Below are 19,383 nucleotides of genomic sequence, written 5' to 3'. Positions count from 1 at the left end.
CTATTTATATTGTCAGCTTTTTATGGCAAAGGCTGTTCTTTTGTCTTTTGTCTTCCTTTTTTTTCTTCTCCTAAGCAGCACCAACCCAATGGACTTCTGTTCATGACTGGATTCTCTTGACTCTAGTATAATATAAATAATAATTTCACAAAGGTATCCCGCTTATATAAAGTACTTGGAGGTGCTCTGATGAGAGTTGCTGTGCAAATTCAAAGAATTATTTAATGACAATGTGAGAAAATTAAATTATAGTCTCAGGTATAGTAGTTTCCATGAACTTTCTTTCTCCCCACCCCCACCCCTTTAGGTTATTGAATTATTCACCTTCTGTTAACTATTTTTACCCCCAAAATAGTTAAAGTGTAATTTTTTTTCCACATTTTTTTCCAGTTTTGGCAAGCAGTCTGGAGGAAAAAGAGGATGCGAGTGTATTATATTGGAACCTTCTGAAATGATCGTGGTAAGAACAGGCTTTTAAAAATGTGCTTAATGCTTCTGTATTTTTTAGCAACTGTTTTTTGTACCTGGTAACAGAGAGCTTTTTTGTAAAGCTTCCTATAAAATTGCATTAAAATTGGTCTGATTTCAATTATTCTCAGTGCTGCCTTTTCATGACAGCAACAGCTATGTAACTTTAGCTAGATGGGTAATGATGATGATTAGGATTGTAATGTCAACCTTTCTAAAATGACTCATTTTTTCTGTTCTACAGCCTCATCAGTACTAACTAATTGGGTACTCCTCAGTCAGCATTAGTCAGTCCTGCTGTATATGTTCATATATTTTATCTCCCATTTTATTCCTTTTTCACTAGATCTCCCAGACATGCTATCTCTGTTAGCTAAGGTACTCTTGGCCTTTGCAGTTCCACTTAATATAAAGATCTGTGGTGAAGCAGGGAGGAATGTAGAGAGTAGTGGTGGAGCCAGATTTTGCAACTGATCAGGGTAATTGGTCATTGGTTGACTGCAGAGCAAGCCCAACCTGTGGGGCTAGGCCTGGCTCCCCTCTCCAATTGTTCTGACATGATGGAGTCACTGGTGGGCCAAATTTGTGTGAGTAGTGTTGTGACATGGCGCACAGAATTGCAGCACCACCAGGGCTGGCACAACCCATTAGGCGACCTAGGCAGTTGGCTAGGGTGCTAACATTTGGGGGGGAGGCAGCCGGATTTTCGGCTGCCTCTGTCGGGGGCAGTATTTCGGGGGCGGGACCTTCTGCTGCCTAGGGCGCCAAAAAAGCTGGCGGCGCTCCTGAGCACCACATAACTCTGTGCGCCATGTTGCAATGCTCAGAGTGGGTAGCTGGGCCCAGCCCTGTAGTACAGTAGCTGTCACAGCCAGGTGAGTGTGAGGAGGGTTCTCTTGCCGCCCCGTGTGAAAATGCGTGCAGTAAATCTCCTTTATTCAGATGAATAATATGCTTGAAAAGACACACATATACCCTTAAAGGACAATGAGGGGGGGCAGTTTCACGCTTTAACACCCCCCCACACACACACACATACCCCACCCCACCTCCTCCATTACCTCCACCGCTGGTACTGAAGATCAGCCAGTTTTTGAAATCTGACTCTCTGATCTCAGATTTATTCTGCCTTTGCTGTTCTCAGCATACCTGTGTGCTTTGGAAAAGCTATGGAAAAGGCTTTGGTTTCTTTAAGATTATTAATACTGCCTAGTTCAGTTTATGGATTGTGATTTGGGTTTTACCCACACTGATGCACGCATTCTATCAACAGCTGGAACATTGAAGCTGCTTTCCCAGAGTACATTCCCAATGTTGTTGTCCTACTACACAGGGCCCTTCCAGAATGCACTTGCCTTGTACTGAAACCAGGCAGGTCTTCAGGTTTGTCTTTCTATTATGCCGCTGTCGGGTGTGAAACAAAACTATTGTGGGACTGTAACGTCTCTGCAGTGGCTAATCATTACCTCAGTCTAGCTTTCCAATCCATCTTCCCTTGTTGGTAAACATGTTTAAGTTAAACTAATAGTGACAGTTTAGAAGCCCTGTTTGAAATGACTGTACTGACAAGGTCAGTATCTGAGCAATAAAGAACAATGTGTCAGTTGCCCAGTAATATTTGGCTTCTGTCTGTGGCTTACCTGATTTTAACATTCTCTATTCGATATTCTTTACCAGCATGGACACTTGGAGTATAGTTTCTCCCTAAGAGCAGATGGAGGCAGTTCATGAAGTTTTTTGGTGACATTACACCTCAGGTTTGAGGGTCTAGCTAGTCTGTCTTCAGTTGTTACATCCTTCACCAGCTGGAGAGAGAATCCTCGTGGTAGCTGGGCTGAAGCAAGCTTTAAAGGCCTAGGAAGCCTGGTGGCATGCTATTGAATGAAGCAGCATTGATAGCCCATATGAGGTATGAACATTGTTCATGCCCACAACCCCATGCATCAAACTCCCCTAGCTGGCATCCATCATGACTGACTGACTGTGACAAAGATGCCAGGCCCCTGTCAAGGGCTCAGGAGATGTCTGACTTTTTTGAAGATTCAGGGACCCTTCTGCTTCAGTGTTGGGACTGAACTCTGACATTGAAAAAAAGGCAGGGTGAGGGTTTTAACACCAGTTTGTCAAAGAGGAAGGCCCTTGGGAAAGCACAGATTGGACCCAGCCCTTCTCCGTGTGCAGAAGTCCTCAACTCAAGAACATTTCTTCTCCCTTCCCCCCCCATCCCGCAGCCTCCTAAAAAGAGAGCCCCTTCCTCTAAATAGAACAGAGAGAGAGGATGAGCAGGAGGTCAAGTGAAAGGTGTTGACTCTCAGATCTCCTGTGAGTTTGCTATAATGGCAGTTAGGAAAATCATCATTTTACTTTTGAACTGAGAAAATTTGATCTGGAATCCTTGAGACACGAACATAGAGCCTGCTGTGTCATTTGGAGCAGAAACTCACTTCAGGGCTAGTGTCACCCCTGTCCCCAGCCGCTGCTGCTGGGTGTGTCTGTGACATTATTAGAAGGCTAAGATCCTATCTCCATATGATGAGGGGGATGAACTATAATCCAAACACTGAAGAAAGGAAATTACTGAAGAGGGAACATTTTCCCTTAACACCTTTAGAGGCAGAATTTAAAGTTTTCATTGAAATATGTCTTGTAGTGGTGGATGCTTGTTTTACAGGGCCCAAATGTGTACTACGTGCCTGAGAGTACAAGTAAGATCACAGAGTTATTGCTCCAAAGAGCTCACAGTCTAATTCAGTGAAGGGGTTAGTAGTAGTAGTAGGGAGTAAACTGGTGTGTGTTAGTTTTTTAACATACAGATGAATTTAAGTCATAACAATGACAAAAGTCACAGTTATGTTTTTAAAGCAGCCTTCAGTATCAAGCACTAGATAAAATTAGTCTTTCTCCTTCATTTATAGGGAATGTTAGACATTAAAAGTAAAAATCGTAGGTAGGAAGTTTTTGGACAGAAGCATAACTTTTGAGATTAGTGTCACTTTAAGCAGCAATATAACAGGCATTTAATGGGTGACCGGCATTAGTAGTATAACAAGAAAAAAGGAAACCAGGGGCTAAAGAGTAGAATAGTTTGGGCCACTTCCACAACATTTCTGAGGTAAGAAAATGCCATGTAAGTTCGTGATTGTTCTTATGTTTTCAAGAACAAGTATTAGTTGTGTTCATGATTTCTTGGACTCATTCGGGCTGTTTTGATGGTGATGTGTACAGAAATACTATGTGAAATGACTCAGGCATTATTTTGCTTGTTACTACTTCAAATTTTTGCCTGTTTATTGCTGCTACCCAGTATATGGCTGGTGGGGTTAGCCAGTTTTTTATACCGTTCTAATATAAAAACTGATCTAAAGTTCCCTGGAACCTCTGTATCCCACAGTCATAGACTATCCTAGTTCCAAATTTAATTTCTCTGATAATTATTAGGTTTTATGTATTTACAATAATTGTGATCCTTTAAATGAAGCAGACATTTTGAGGAGAGTTCTTGGGCCAAATTCTGCTTTGCATAAATGTCCATGGTAAAGTCCATTTAGGTCAGCGGATTTAGACTCATTTAACTGGGAGAAGAATTTGACTCATTCTTTATATGTAATTTAGGAACAATTTTTTTCTTACAATGTATTAATGCATAGTTTCATTAGTAAACCTGGTACATTGTTATCTGGACAAATTGCATGCATTTTGTCTTGCAACTCCTTTCTGATGTAGGAACTCGCTGAAGTGGGAAATGACTCATGAAAAAAAATTCTATGATAGCATTTTAGGAAAAATCAAATAATAATTGCTGACTCACTAGCTACCAATCTGATTTGCAAAATGACACAGAACATAATCTCTGATCAAAATACTTGTAGGTGTACAAGCCTTAGGAAATACTGATGCCCTTATTTGTAATTGAACCGATGATACTATAAATATCTTTTCATGAATTAGTTTTCATTTAATATCTAGAAATATAATTTCTCAGTCTAGTTATTTGGTAACCATCAAGCACATTGTAGACATTACTGGAGAGAAATACATAACTTTTATACTCCTGTACTGTGTATTAAACTATTTGTGTTTAATAGTATTTATACAATTTAAAGTATTCTTAAATTCCAGTTAGGCAGTGCAGAGAAATATCTGGGTCTTTTAAATTCCTTTCTGGAACTTCAGTGTATTTTCCACCTAGGACAAGCAAATTACTAAAATGCATTGTTTCTTCTCCATGATGTTAGCTTTCACCTTTTATAGCTAAACATAACTGACTAAATCGACAAAGTCTGTCACATTTCTACATGGAACTTAAAATGGAAAAAAAAAAAAAGGACAAGCTTGTGGTGTACACATGGGTAATTATTTTCACAGCCTCACAGGAGCCTTGAGTTCAGTTCCCTGATTTTCTATCATGTTTAATTTCTGTTTTTCAGTTGTTGTTTTTTTGTTTTCAGTTACAAATTTAGCATTTTATATGAGGACCAGATAAAAACAACAAGTATTTGCCAATTCACCGCATACAAGTGCAGCATAGATTTTAATAGGTTTGCTGACAGATTTTCACATCTCTTGTTATCTCCTCCTTCTTCCTAGAATATAAATCAATTTCTTAAGGGGATTCCTCTGAGAACTGACCCGTTTTAAAGGCCATAAATGTGGTCAGCCTAAGCTAAGTTAATGAGGATAACAGAGCATAGATGGATGGGCATGGCAAATCATATTTAGGAAACAAGGTGATTTACTGGATTAACAAAGAGACCTGTTTATTGTTAAACTGATGGTTTTAATCATATCCTAATTGATGTCACCAAAAGTTGCAGCAGATCTAACTGTATTGTGGTCTCTTTCCCCCCTTTCATTCGTGATGCTTCCTTTTTTTTTCGTTAGGTGCAAGTAGATGATTTCACAAGAGCAGCATGGTGTTTGTGAATAGAAGGATGTTACCCGCTAGCACTGGCTGTTGAGTAAAATTGAGTAAGATCATGTAATCCTATTCAATTTCTCTTTGCATCATGCTTTATGGGAAAAGCTGCTCCTTACACAAATGCTTTGGTACTTCTGACTGCAGCTGTCAGTACTAAGTCAATAAAATTATATCTTTGACTAGAGACTGCCCTGTGAAATCAGTCATTCTAGTTTTTTCTGTTACACACTGAAAATAAGTACTAATATTGTGACTATGTACTTTAGAAGCATCTAAAAATTGCTTCTTGCTTCTCAGGCTAATGGACTGCTGCAGAGGCAGACATGTATCCTGGTAGTGAGAGAGAGGCTGCCTAATGTTTTAACAGTGGCTTATCTGGTCAAATAAATTAAGACTATGAAATAAGATCCACCGTGTTCCCCCCTGTGTTTATGATAGAGGACCTCAACAAGGGAGGGGTGAAAAATTAGGAGCACCTCAGAACTCCATTAAAACTGTCTTCATAAGGCCCGGGGAAGCTCCTTCAACAGCATATTCTACATCACGACTTTCCGGGGATGGAAAACAATAGCAGATTATCTTTTTCAACATGACAATTTTTTATTCTTAAAATCCAGATTGCCTGGTTAATTTCTGTTATCTATAAATATCCACACACTCTTGTTAGTGTTTATGAACTAAAGAAATTAGCAAGGTTTATCTGTGGCTTTCTTTACTTTGACTTAGTAAAAGAAATGTAAAGGTTCTGCTCTAATCTCAGATACTTAGATGAACACTGTTTTATCTTCCAAATTCTGTTGCTGTGCTTAGAGATGCAAGCCCATCTGTCTGAATTGAGCCTTAGATATAGAATGAAGATAGAGGTACACTTGCTTAGCAGTTGCAACTGATGTTTCGTATTAACCTGTGTATAAGCATCTATCAAAATGTGTCCTGGGAAGTAAAAGGGTGTAGGGGTAAAGAGCCCCTGAAGCTGCTGGTGTGCAATGGGCAGATGTGGGGCCAGATGCTGAAGAATTGATGTGGGTATGAGAGTATAAAATTAATTGATGTGCAGATTACCGGGGTACCTAATTAATTAGTGTGAAGCACAGGATAACTTCATTAGCATTTTGGAAGAAGCTAGAAAGCCCTTTGTACCCTCAGGCAGTGCTTTATACAAATTTCTATAATTTGATATCAGTTGTCTCTATTAGGGCGAACTCCTGCAATCGTGGCCAAATTGGTGGAATTTGGCAGTGGGGAGGAAGAGAGAGACCAAAAAACTTAACTTTAATCTTTTCTTAAAACCTCAGGAATGTGGGGGCGGAAGAGTCCTGACTCATGATTTTTGAATTTTGGGGGCAGGCAATATTGAAATAAACCGCTCCCACTATAAAGAGGTGGATTGAACTCAATTTAATTGTCCAGTAAGGCATGCTTCATTATCTCAGCTTACAGTGTGTTTGGTTTCAATGGTAAAATCATTGTTCGATTTTCTAAAAACAACAATATCATTTGAAACTTATTGAGGAAATAACTCCTTTTCAGAAAAGTATTGTCTAAGATTTAAATGATCAAATCGTTGTAGGTTATCTCTACCTGGTTCAAAGAATTTTCCCCAGCTCAAATGAGCGTTTCTTTAATTAATTAAAAATGTTATTTTAAATTCTCTTGCAGTTTAAGGGAGCAGGTGCACGTATGGATGTGTGTGTAAAGATAACAAGTTTATTTTTTCCTGTCAGATTTGTATATTGAAAAGTTTTCTCAATTTCCAGCTGATTATTCTAAGATTCTTGAGAAATAAGCATATGAACATTGTTTTCTATTGTGGCCTAAGAACCAATGTGACTGATGCCACTGCATAATACAAAATTACATTACCAATCCTCTTAAAAATTAGCATTTCAGTATAGCTAATCTTTTAATAGCTCTTTTAATATATCTGTAAGTGTTTAAATTAGGTATATATTCCCTTTCTTTTAAATGCAGAGAGATTTCCTCTGTACTATTTAATTGCTTTAAGTTTGTGTGATTATGGTGGAGAAAAAGGTTAATTGTACAAAGAGGTATTGATCTACAATAGGAAGATACCTGTACTGTACAGAAGATTCTGTGGTGTTCATACTGATAGCAGTATTGCTCTTTGTGTGGGAAAATGTCTGACTAGTGATATAATTAGTTTTCTAGTTTACTGTTTCTGTACTTTCAACTGGTAGTTATGAAATGTAATTTTCAATTGTAATACATCTAGTAGCAGTGTACTTATAAAAGTATTATTATTGCATCATCTAGTTCATGCTACTGCTTTCTTATTCCACGTAAGGCATGGATGTCGATATGTATTTTGTAGAGAAGTAAGCATGATTCATTAAAAGAACGATATATCTACCAGCATAGTGTAATTTAAAAAACAGATGTTTTAAAAATATGAGCCTTTCATTTGTATTTTTAATGGTTTGCTGTCACATGCATTTCCTGCTTTGATGTATGCCTGTGACCTACTCTTTTTCATCATCTTTTGTGTCCGCTCAGCATGTTTAGGTTAAAGTTGGATCATGTGATATCTACTGAGAATAATGGTTATCTAACTCCCTTTGGTTTATCATCATCATCTGTCTTGGAAAACTGGCTCATTGTGAGAGTCGGTCTACTTTTCAGAAACACATCTGATACATCACAAAACTCAAAGCTTTTTATAGAAGTTACCACATGCTAACTGCAGACCCATATTATTTCTGTTCTGTTTTACCTATACATCAGTGTGACAATATTATTTGATTTATTCCTACCGAATTATGTCAAAAAGGCATTTTCTCCTAAATTTTGATGTCCTAATCCTTGAAATTTATAGCCACCTCTGGGCCAAAAAGTCATCCTCTAGAATAGGGCATGTTAGAGGCTCTGTGCTGTGATCCTCTGTATCTTCAGCTGTTTCCAAAATATATTTTACTTAGTGCTGGGTTCAACTTTCCATTTTAGTGAACCTGTATTGTTATCCATGAGCACTGTATCAAGTCTGCAGTATCTATATTTTAATCCTTTGACAGTTGGCAATTCATCTCCTGTGGAGCCACACATTTTGGAAATCAAAAGACAACTGATTCTCTGTTCTTGAGAATGGAGAATGTTCAAGGCTCCCCAACACTTCATTCTTTTCACAGGAACATATGAATTGCCATATAGGATCACATTAGAGTTCTAAGTACCAGATGCTTCAGAGGAAGGTGCGTGAAACCCTCTAATGAATAATTTTGAATAACCAGCCCACATGGGAAGTTTTTCCCTACCGTCTCTCAATTAGAGGTTGCTAGTGGCATGAAGCATGAGGGCTTGTATCTCTCCTCCATTCCCCCCTCCACCTCTCCTCACAATACCCATCATCAGGTTTGACAAGTGAGCGCTTTCCAATATCCACAACAGCGTCAGACTGACATCTCCATGGGGTGATGAAGCTCATAGTCTTTAAGAAACAGCACACAAAAGGAATGGTTATTTAATCTTTAGAAAAGATGAAAGCATTGCTACTAATGGCTATCAGAGGGTGGTCCCATCTGGAGTGCCCTCTTAAGGCAGGTCATAGCAGGATACATGTGCTTGCCTCAGTTTACCCTCTCAGGTAATTCAAGGATTCCACTTCAAACTGTCTTGCTTCAATAATATCCTTCCTTGAGGTTGGTTTATTAATAAAATTATAGTGCAACTCAGTCCATGACAAAAATTCCCAAATACAATCCATTTCCCACACCAAGTGGATATAGTTCTTAAGTCCTTACTCTTCCTAACAGGACCTTCCATCAGCCTCTGCTGGGAGTCTCTCCATACCATACTCTGGTATCTTCTGCCATACCGACGCTCCTTCTCCATCCTCTTCAGTCCCTCTGCCAGCACAGCCACTCTAGTCCTTCTTGATATTGTGGAGCCCCACTCTTCTCAGTGGGAACCCCTAGAGCCTGTCTGTTGGGAGATCATCCTTGCCAGGGAAGTATCCTTCAAACCCTCCCCACTCCCGGCACTCTTACTGTTCTCTTGGGTGCAGCTTTCCTGTCCTGGAAACATTAGTGAGTAAGCCATTCTGCTGCTCCCCTGCCTTCAAGTAAGTCAAGTTGGAGTGAGCTAATGAGGGACTGGCTGTGCTCACCCTGTAGCACTGGCATACATAGTAATTTTATGGAGCAAAATGGCAAATGTTACAAAACCACTTCAAGTGTATTTTAATGGACAGTATTTGCCAAACAGTGTTTTATATGGTGTGAAAAGTGTGTCAGCGCAAACAAGAAAAATAGAGGAAGAGCTTCTATTCACTTTATAGAGTTATTTTATTTTATTAGCATCCTTTTGACTAGGGATTTGATATGGGAAAGGCTAGATCTCCTTTCTGCTAAAATACTTGCTTCTCCTTCTGCTCCTATACATAGTATGATTCCTCTCAGGCAGCTGTGAGCCTGGCCTGAAGAATGAATTGTTGAGAGCAGCACAGAGAGGAGGGGAAAAAAGAGAGAAATTTATAGTGAGTTAGGTTGGGTTGAATTTCAGTCCCTGCTAGGAATATTCTTGGATTTTGTATAATTTTTTTCCTACTTTAATCTCTTCCATGATTTTTTTCCAGCAATTTCATTGTCTTAAGACGTGCATCTCAAATTTTTGAGAGATGTAGATCAGTTTTGGTCCTCAGGATCTAGTGGAGGGTATTAAATGTCTATGTAATGCTTTGTATTAAGGTTTTTTTGTAAACGGTTGATAATGATTAATAAATGTTATAAGCATTTTACGGACATGAGGAATGTGTATTATATAAATGGTTGTTATAGCCCAAAAAATTACTTCAAAACATTAAAGTTGCAAAGTCAAGCACTCAAAAGTTTGGAAACTTGAGAGTTAAATTTGCCTGTGCAACTGCAATCAGCTTCTTTGTAGGCATCATGTTAGTCTTTAATTACATGATCACATCCTATATTTTCCACAGGAGCTTGGCTCCTGCCCATTTCCTTCCTCCCTATCCTGCTGCTGCTGCTTCTTCCTTCCCTCTCCCCAGCTCTTGCCCAGTGCCCATCTCTACGTCTGTCTACCCCACTCCTGTCCCTTACTCCATTCCTCTGCTTCTGTCCGTGTCTCTCTCCCCAACCTCTCCATGCTCCTAGCCTTTCCTCTTCAATCCTCCCTACCCACCCCAACACACACTGCCTGGGGTCAGCAGAAAGAACTCTGAGAGCGCAGGAGAGATTATCTCTCTGCCCCGAGTTACACTGCTTGGTGCCACAGTGTCTCTAGACAGGTAGAAGAAGCAGTTGCAAGGGAAAATCCTGCTAAACCTCTGCAACCCCAGGATTGAGCATACTCAGCCACTATGTGGGGATGATGCATATGGGGTCTGGTCTGCCCATAGGAGCTATCAGGGGATGCAAAAAGAACAGGAGTACTTGTGGCACCTTAGAAACTAGCAAATTTATTTCAGCATAAGCTTTCGTGGGCTACAGCTCACTTTTTCAGATGCAGCTGTAGCCCACGCAAGCTTATGCTGAAATAAATGTTAGTCTCTAAGGTGCCACAAGTACTTCTGTTCTTTTTGCAGATACAGACTAACATGGCTGCTACTCTGAAACCTATCAGGGGATGGAGCATGTTCAGCATAGATGGAATCTTCAAAGAATTGAGCTGCCAAACTTCTAACAAGTTTTTACTGGGCATGTGCTAACTGAGATTTTTAGAGGTTTATAGTGTGGCCATATTTGTAGATATTTTATGGCAAAAGTCGTATTATTAACACCACAGTGAACCCACTGCCAGATTTCGTCTCTGCTAGAGCTACTCTTGGAAGAAATTTTTTACATGGGCAAAACAATGGTGTTTTTGTTTTTGTTTTGTTTTTGTTTTTTTGCTAATTTTTTTCCTCAGAAATGGCTAAATCATTTTTGCAGAAATTTTTAAAACAAATTCTGTCTGAGGCAGACATCCAGTATGGAAAACTTCAGGCTGAACAGTTTAAGTTTAGCAAAGTTATAAGCACCCAAAAACACAGCCTTTATATAGTAGGAAGTGTCAGGCAATGTTAAGTATAGGCATCACTACTTGCACTGCCTATAATAAGCACATTGGTGGAAGCTGTTGTAGATGGTTATCAATCATGGTTATAACCAATCTATTGACTTGCTGGATTCTGCAACAATTGTTTGATCATTTATTAACTCTAACTACCTATAAAGGTTGCTTTAATATAGCCTACTATTGTAGGGTTTGAGACCTCTACTGCTTTGGATGGAACGGGAATCAGAATTCTGTAGAAAATAGGATGCTTACATGTGCTGTAGTACAAAGGGCTTCCCAGCTTTTTTGGTATTTCTTTTCAGTTGTACAGTAGCACTATTAACTGAAGGAAGCAGGTGCCTCAGTTACTTAGTTTCCACTGACAGTTGATTGATTAGTTCTTAACAGAAAGCAAAAACATTTTCATGCCTAATTTGCTTAGTTTTCAGTTAGAATGAGGGAAGAAAAATAGCTTCCTCTCACAGTATAGTACAGTATTATTTTGCCACAGTTTTAAGACTCTCTGAAAATGGAATAGTCAGTCATGTTGTGAACATCAGTGTCAAAACTATGTAACGTTGTGTCTGCTCCTGCAAGGTGCTGAGCACCCTCAGTTTCCATTGTAGTCTGTGCAGCAAAGCTAAGCACCTTATCTTAACTACTTAACAGCTCATTGGACTCTAAACAGGGACATCAGAACAGGGAAGGCCACGGGGGTCATGGTCGCACCACTTTTTACTGCTGGTAAGGATGAGCGATGGAAGGTGAGGGAGGGGGTGGAGAGGAGTGAGCAGGGGGCATGGCCTCGGGAAAGAGGCAGTGCTGGGCCTCAGGGGAAAGAGACGGCATGGGGGCGGGGCCTTGAGGAGAAGGGTCGGGGCCTCAGGTGAAGGGGTGATGTAGGGAGGCGAGTCCACAGTTTCGGGTGCCAGTGGGCCCCTCATTTTTAGGAAGCTTCTGCCACTCCTGACTCTAGAAGCATATAATACATTTAGTAAAGCAGTGCATGTGTTGTGTGTTTGTGTGTGTGCATATAAGATAATATGAAATATAGTTCATTCTTTTGGCTATTTTAATAAGACAACTTTATAAGAAGCAAAACTTCAGGATTTTGGCCATGGCCACTTTTATAGGTCTGATGGTAGTGTTATCACTAAGTAAAAACCCAATTTTTGCTTTAGTCTTTAACCTCTGCCTTTGCAAATCTGTAATAAAATCCTTGTGAAATAATGTTAAATGCTAGTGGGACACCTGCTTAGTTGCCTCCTTTTTGGTACCAGTGTGGTGTGAGGTTGAAATTTTTGTATTGTTCCCAGCTGTGATGTCAGATTTGCATCCGCCTGGTCAGTTCACCAGTCAGGAGCATAATGTCTCATATATTAGAAAGGAAACTATACTGAGGCTATTTTCAAGTGATGATATTTTTTTCTCCGTGTTTAAAAAAAAAAGAAGTTTAAAATGTAAAGGATTATTTATGTTCTCCTCCTGACATAGAGACCTGCTGCCTCAGTTAATGTAGAATATGAGTTGTTTTAACATATTCATGAATAACTGTGTTCTTAGTTACTTGCTTATTTACTGTCTTCCAACTCTTTCTGTCTCTTTTTTGTTTCCATTCCTCCTTTTACGCTTCTGAACCTGAGTAAATTTATGAAGGTATACTGAGATGACTGCTAAGAGTCAATAAAGTTGTAGGTCTCTGTTTCAGTAGGAAGTTTTTACAGCTGTGTTTTTGAATTTCCAAATTTAAATCTTTTAAATATGTGAAATAAGGAAGTAGAAACTGTTAGAAGAATTCTTTGCCTGGATGTAGTTTTATTTGTATATACATGTCTGTTCTGTTTCCTGTTGCGATATGTTTTTCCAAGAGATCAGAAGGACATGTGGAAGGATGGCCTGCTTTTTTTGGGGGGTAGGGGGAGGAGACGGGGGGAATTGGAACAAGCTAGATACAAGTACAGTACTTAATGTTGTTTACCTGTGTTAATATGTTTAAATACACTGCTTTTTAAAAAAATTTATACCCAAATAAAGTTGAGTGTGAAACGCTCACGGCAGTTTCTAGTTATTTCTTTTTAAAGTTGTTTTATATTTTTTCAGTGAAGTGGTCATTAATAATGGATGAGATCTTATAGTTGTTGGATGGATGGGCTAGGACCTAGCTGGTCATGGACAATCATAACACATTTTTAAGCATGATGTGCCCTGTCTACACTGCAAAGACGTTGTAAAATCATGTTATATTATTTAAAACAAATGAGCTAACATGTTTTAATGAGCAACCTTGTAACCATAGGGAGTATAAAAATTTCAAATGTATTTTTTTGAGTTGATGATGCCCCTTGAACTGAGCAATATGTAATTATTTTAATTGTTATGGTGTAGTATGTGTAAGTGCAACGAGAAGTCTTTACTACTTGTAAGTGATTTTGTCTAAAGGATATGTGTACGTGGGTGGGAGGGGGCAGACGGACTTTTTTTTTTTTTTTAACACTGTTTCCTGGAAGGAAACTGTGGCCTCCAGCTCATTGTAATAACATAATTTCAAGACACATAGCATTTGCTTAAGAAATTTGTGTAGTCTCTTTCCTAAGAAAGACTTAACTGTTCTTAGCTAATGTTAATGCCTTCCTCATGAGCTTAATAAAACTCCACCGACTTTCAATAATATGGAAGAATTGGATGTTTAACCAGGATCCTGAACATGTGTTTCAGGTGGAGAATTCCAAAGACAATGAAGAGAATATCCTGCAAAGAGAAGTTCCCCTCAGGCAGTCTCGGCGAAGGTTTAGGAAGATTAACCAGCGGGGAGAACGTCAGACCATCACAGACAATGTGGATGCTAGCAGTTATCTTTCGGTGAGCATGTTTTCCACTAACAAAAACGAATCAGCCTAGTTGGTTTCTCATTATCTGAGCATTTGGGTCTTTTAGGGTCAGGGACAGAAGGAGATAAAGTGTGTTTGTTTTTATTTTATTTGTAAACGTTTTTCTCCTTGGAGAACACTGAGAACGCTTTGGATTTTATAGCTATAGGTGGCAGTTCAGGTTCAGTAGTTGAGAGCAAAAATGCTTTGGTTTATGGATCTGCAGTTGTGTGTAACAGTGAAAATGCTTAGAAGGTTATTGATCAGTGAAAGGATTGTCCTCCTCAAAGACCTTCATGGATACTTGGTTGTTGTTTTTGTAATATCTTTAAATCAAGTACTCATCCTAAAATGTTGAGATTTGTTTTTTCTATTCAGTTTAGATCATGTTGAAAAGTATTTTATGAAATCCCAGCTACTGTACAATATGAATGGATATCTTGATGTTTCACCTGTTTTTCAATTCAGTATAAAGATCTGAGAGTTTACTTGAAAACAGCAGAATTCGGTGAGGTGAAATTAGCCGTCCAAGAGGGTATTTGCCACACTAAATGTTGCTAAATATATAAATCTGTATTGTGCCAAGGTAAATGCAGCTGTGATTCTCAGGCCACAATATTTTTTCTACAGGGTTCTGTTTACCACTAGTTTTGTGTAACTGCATGCTAAAATTCTGTTAGTGGTGGGTTGTATGTGTGTGGGCCACACAAAAGATTTCATTTGAAAGTAACTGTTCTAGATGTTTTGTTTGTTTGACATTAAATCAGATTACCAACAAATCAAACAAATTATCATGAAAAATGTTCACATTACCAGAAATTATACTTTCTGCTATTTTATAATGTTGGGGTTTAAGTGGAGCCAAATTTTAATGAGTCCCAAAACAAAAACCCCACAACCTTGATGGTCTCTTCTTGTTGGGAGGCTTGCAAAGCATTTATAACACAATCGTAAACCTGAAATTCAACTACTTTCTGACTATGTTTGAGTAAATTAGTTTTTTTTTGCTTGTGATTAATATTAATGTTTTTAGAAGATAATTCAAAAAACTCCAAAACATTGGCACTTCAGGCAGTATAGGTTATGTTGGAATTTGTCTTCTCAGCAGAAAGGCTATTGTTGCTGTAACAGCAAGTGTTTACTTTGGGTTCAGTTTCCTGTATCTCCCCATTTCAGGATGCGTGATGTATTTTGTTCTGAGTCAAGAATTAGTAAACAAACTGAGCTAGTCACCAAAGTGGGAATTTATGTCCCCTAGCTCTGGGAAGTGCCTAAGTGTTTGATCATGGATGAAAGTCTAGCCTTTGTGATTGATTGTGACAAAATATACATCTTTCTTCCTCCATTGCATTTCTATTCATGGCTGAATAAGCATTGAAAACAGTAGTTCTCAAAGTTTTCGTTCTTTGACCACTTTGTAAGGAAGAGAGAATCTCATGAATAACAGATCCTGTGATTCTGTCTGTATGATTTTAAAGGATACAAGGATCTACAGAGTCAACTATTTTAGGCACCAAGTTTAATTCCATGGAGTTTGGTTGCACAAACTACATTTCTGGAAGGAAATCTGTCAGTTGGTTGTCTCAGCTGGTTAACAGCTGACTGAAATGAAAAAACAATATCATTTATATATCATGACCTTTTGCTACCTGTATGATAGTTTCGGATAATTTCTGTGGCAAAAAAGCTTTTCAATATACAAATGACTGATGATTAAGAAATCAAAACATAATAGAATATATCTACCTGTTCCACATTCAGCAAGTAACAAAATTATTAAAAGAAAGAAAAAGGTGTGCAGATTTCACTAAATTTAGTCAAAGTTTAATAAAATAATTAGTTAAAACATCTCTCATTAAGTAATATGGTTTCTTCTTCATATGCAGATATAAATCCCATTAGCATTGGTGTGAGTTACTTGTGCACACTGAGTAGCGAATATACTGCTAATATAAGATCGTTGGTTCCCTAAGGTTTTGAAAATCTCAGATAAACCATTGACTCTTATAATTACCTTTCCACATTTCAGCATATCAATACATACATTTTATCATCTGACAGTTGTTCATAATTACAGTCCTTATATCTGTCTATAACACTATGCACTGGGGATATCTCTCTTTATAATTGTGATTGCAGTTGCAACTTGATCAATGTCAGCTTTTCAGGAACAAATTATGAAAAAAATACAAGCAGCAGACAATGTGTGAAAAGATTTTCAGGAATCAAACTCTTAAAAATCTTATATATTTAACGATGGTTGTGATTAAAGGTGGTGTGGAGAAACTTTGACTGTAGTTTGCAATAGGCAAGACATTGCAATAGCATCCTTCCTAGAGCTGGGAAGTTGTTTACAAATGTTCCAACAAATTTGCCTTACTGACAGAATTATAATTAATAATTGCAGTATGTTATTTCACTTTTCTGCCTGAGGCTAACTGCTCTTTGATAGAGGCTGAATGTGGTTTGATAGATCTTCTATTTAAGCCATATTTAATGATCAGATTATTCCATATGGCACTCATTGCATTACATTCAGGGTATAAATCAGTCCCTTTTAGGTATTTGTATTTAAAATCCTGTAGTCCATGAGTCTGGGAGGGAAAGTGGGGGGCAATCTAGACCAAGGAGGGGTGGTCACAACTTGCCCTGCAACCTGCCTTACAATGCTCACACCCAGCCTACAAGCATGCAGATCACACCCTGAAGGATATGTGTGCTTGACAGCACTAGTTCAGCAGCTCTGACCCCAGCAAACAATCTACAGGCCTAATCTGGTTTTGGTTACAACTGGCAAGGCGACCCCAGCACGCACGCAGTCCTGAATTTTCCCCAAACCATGTGCTCTGTAACGTCCCATTCGTCTCCTGGACAGTTGAGAGAAATAATATGGTTCATTTGTTCTTGTAAAGAGATAAAAAGCACATCACAGCTTATTAACTGGGGTTAATACACTCTTCCCTTTAAACACAGCACTGAATTGGTTTACAATAAAAATAAAACAAATTCATTAACAACAGAACATAGATAAGGGATGCCAAATAAAAGGAATAAAGATAGGATTACAAGCAAATATGTGAAAGCACACATCTAAAAATCTAAAACTTAATCTAGTATGGTACAGGCTTTGTTCAAGATGGTTTCTCTGACCAGTCTTCATTCTTCCCAGCCATGGATAGCTTCTCCTCAGTCAGGACCTTCCACAGAGGGTGAAAGATCTTTGCCAAAGCATGCTTTTCACCTATGTTCAGATTCCAGAGACTTCAAACCCCCATCCCTTTGATTGAAGGACCCATCTTTCTCAGGTTGTAAGAGCTCTGTTCCCTTGTGTATGTCTTGAGATGGATGCCAAAGATGACTTCTGTCTTTGCTTATATCTTCCAAAGTTCACTAACTTTGTTTCAAGAGGCAGGACGACCTCCTGCTGTTTTTTCTTCCTGTGTCTTCTCATCCCCTTGTTGATTTCTATGTAAACAAGACTCCCATTGTTTTTGATCACACCTTGCTTAATTTACATAGGAAACAGGTAAATAGCTGCCGTCCCTTCTGTCTGGGAGGAAACCTGTTTCTCCCTGTTTGGCCACAGACTTTAAAGCGTAATATCATTAACATTGATATTTCTCGTATAGTGTTAATACATACTTTTCACAATGATATTGATCACCACTGTGCCATTAGCTTCCAGAAAATAAACTCACTTTATACACTTGTAAAATAAAATAACATTGTATACAATCAATTGATTCAATTGTTTATCACTTGAGATTCTGCCCACCTGCCTCTATAGACCAGTAAGCCTTTGAAATGGATTCTTTTGAGGTTACCCCTCAAAGTAAAGTTTATTTAAGCTGTAAAGAAGGTGACATGGTGTCTGATAGTAAAGGAAACTCTGCGTTCTTTCTCCTCCCACTTGTTGGTAGCTTAATAGTTTTGTTTACCTAATCTGTAAAAATGGACCTTTGTTGTCTTTGCCTGAAGACTGGGCTGGTCAGAGAATCAAATATTTATTCCTTTATCTAAGGCAGACCTGTTTACCAACTCCTCTGACATGCCTTCCATAATTTCAGCATATATTCATAATTTTTTGTGTACATTTTGTGTAGCCATTATGCAGGAATATTAATGATCTGTGAGTTTAGTAGTTTTCCAAGGATATCTTACATGGCATCTTTTTAGACACAGATTATAACCATAGTGTGTTGGGATACACTGACACTGAGATGCTCCAAAGGTCATAAGTATACAACATAGCATTATTTGTGTGAGTTTTTGACTCTGAGGGTATGTTTACACAGGGATTAAAAAAACCTGCGGCTGGCCTTGGTCAGCTGACTCAAACTCACGGGGCTTGGGCTACTGGGCTGCTAAATTGTTGTATAGACATTCGCTCTCAGGCTGGAACCTAAGCTGTGGGACCCTGCGAAGGTGGAGGGTCCCAGAGCTCAAGCTCCAGCCCGGGCCTGAAACTATACAACAATTTTTCAGCCCTGCAGCCTGAGACCTTCAAGCCCAAGTCAGCTGACGCAGGCCAGCTGCAGTAGTGTTGCGGGTCTTTTATCCTTGTGTAGATGTGACCTGAATGCTCTCTGGCACATGTAACCTTTTAATCTCTAAGCCAAGAGTATGTCTCCATTGCGCGCGCGCACACACACACACACACACACACACACAAACAAAAGTGTATTGTTAATTTGGGCTAACATTGCAGTGAAGACATAGCTTCAACTAATAACTCAAGTTGGCAGCTTGAATTCAACCCCAGGTATTGTGTAGTCTTAGCTCAAGCTGCTAACCCTAGTTAAATGCCATTCACTTTGTCTGCACTGCTAATTTCATCTGAGTTAGCTACCCCAAATTAATAAAACACCTTTTTGCTGTGAAGACTTAACCTAGAACTAAACTTTTATTTGTTCATGATTAAGAGTTTCTGGTGGTATAGCCCAGTCTAAACCTCTTTCCCGTAGGCTCCCTTGTGTTATTCCTATGCCTAGAGACTCTCCATGTTGCCCCCTTAACCTCTTAAATGTGCAAATTTCTGCACATTAAATGCAGTGTGACTCATGATTAAGAATGAGGTTAATCTTTGTTTTTATAAAACATAACTTGTTAAGTGCTGCTGTTCAGACA

The 19,383-nt window shown here is 38.7% G+C and overlaps 1 protein-coding gene across 7 annotated transcripts in view; it reads left to right on the top strand.

The window, feature by feature from the left end:
• The window catches only part of RAPGEF6 (Rap guanine nucleotide exchange factor 6), a 268,596-nt gene that overhangs the window by 89,601 nt on the left and 159,612 nt on the right, over positions 1–19,383 (top strand). For all 7 annotated transcript variants that reach the window (XM_050962513.1, XM_050962511.1, XM_050962518.1 and 4 more), the window contains 2 exons: positions 391–460; positions 14,105–14,248. In XM_050962513.1, coding sequence (XP_050818470.1) covers positions 391–460; positions 14,105–14,248 — 214 coding nt within the window. The remainder of the gene's footprint in view (positions 1–390; positions 461–14,104; positions 14,249–19,383) is intronic.

Source organism: Gopherus flavomarginatus, chromosome 7 (genome assembly GCF_025201925.1).
Source record: "Gopherus flavomarginatus isolate rGopFla2 chromosome 7, rGopFla2.mat.asm, whole genome shotgun sequence".
Lineage (NCBI taxonomy): Eukaryota > Metazoa > Chordata > Testudines > Testudinidae > Gopherus > Gopherus flavomarginatus.
This window is presented reverse-complemented; position numbering and strand designations above follow the sequence as displayed.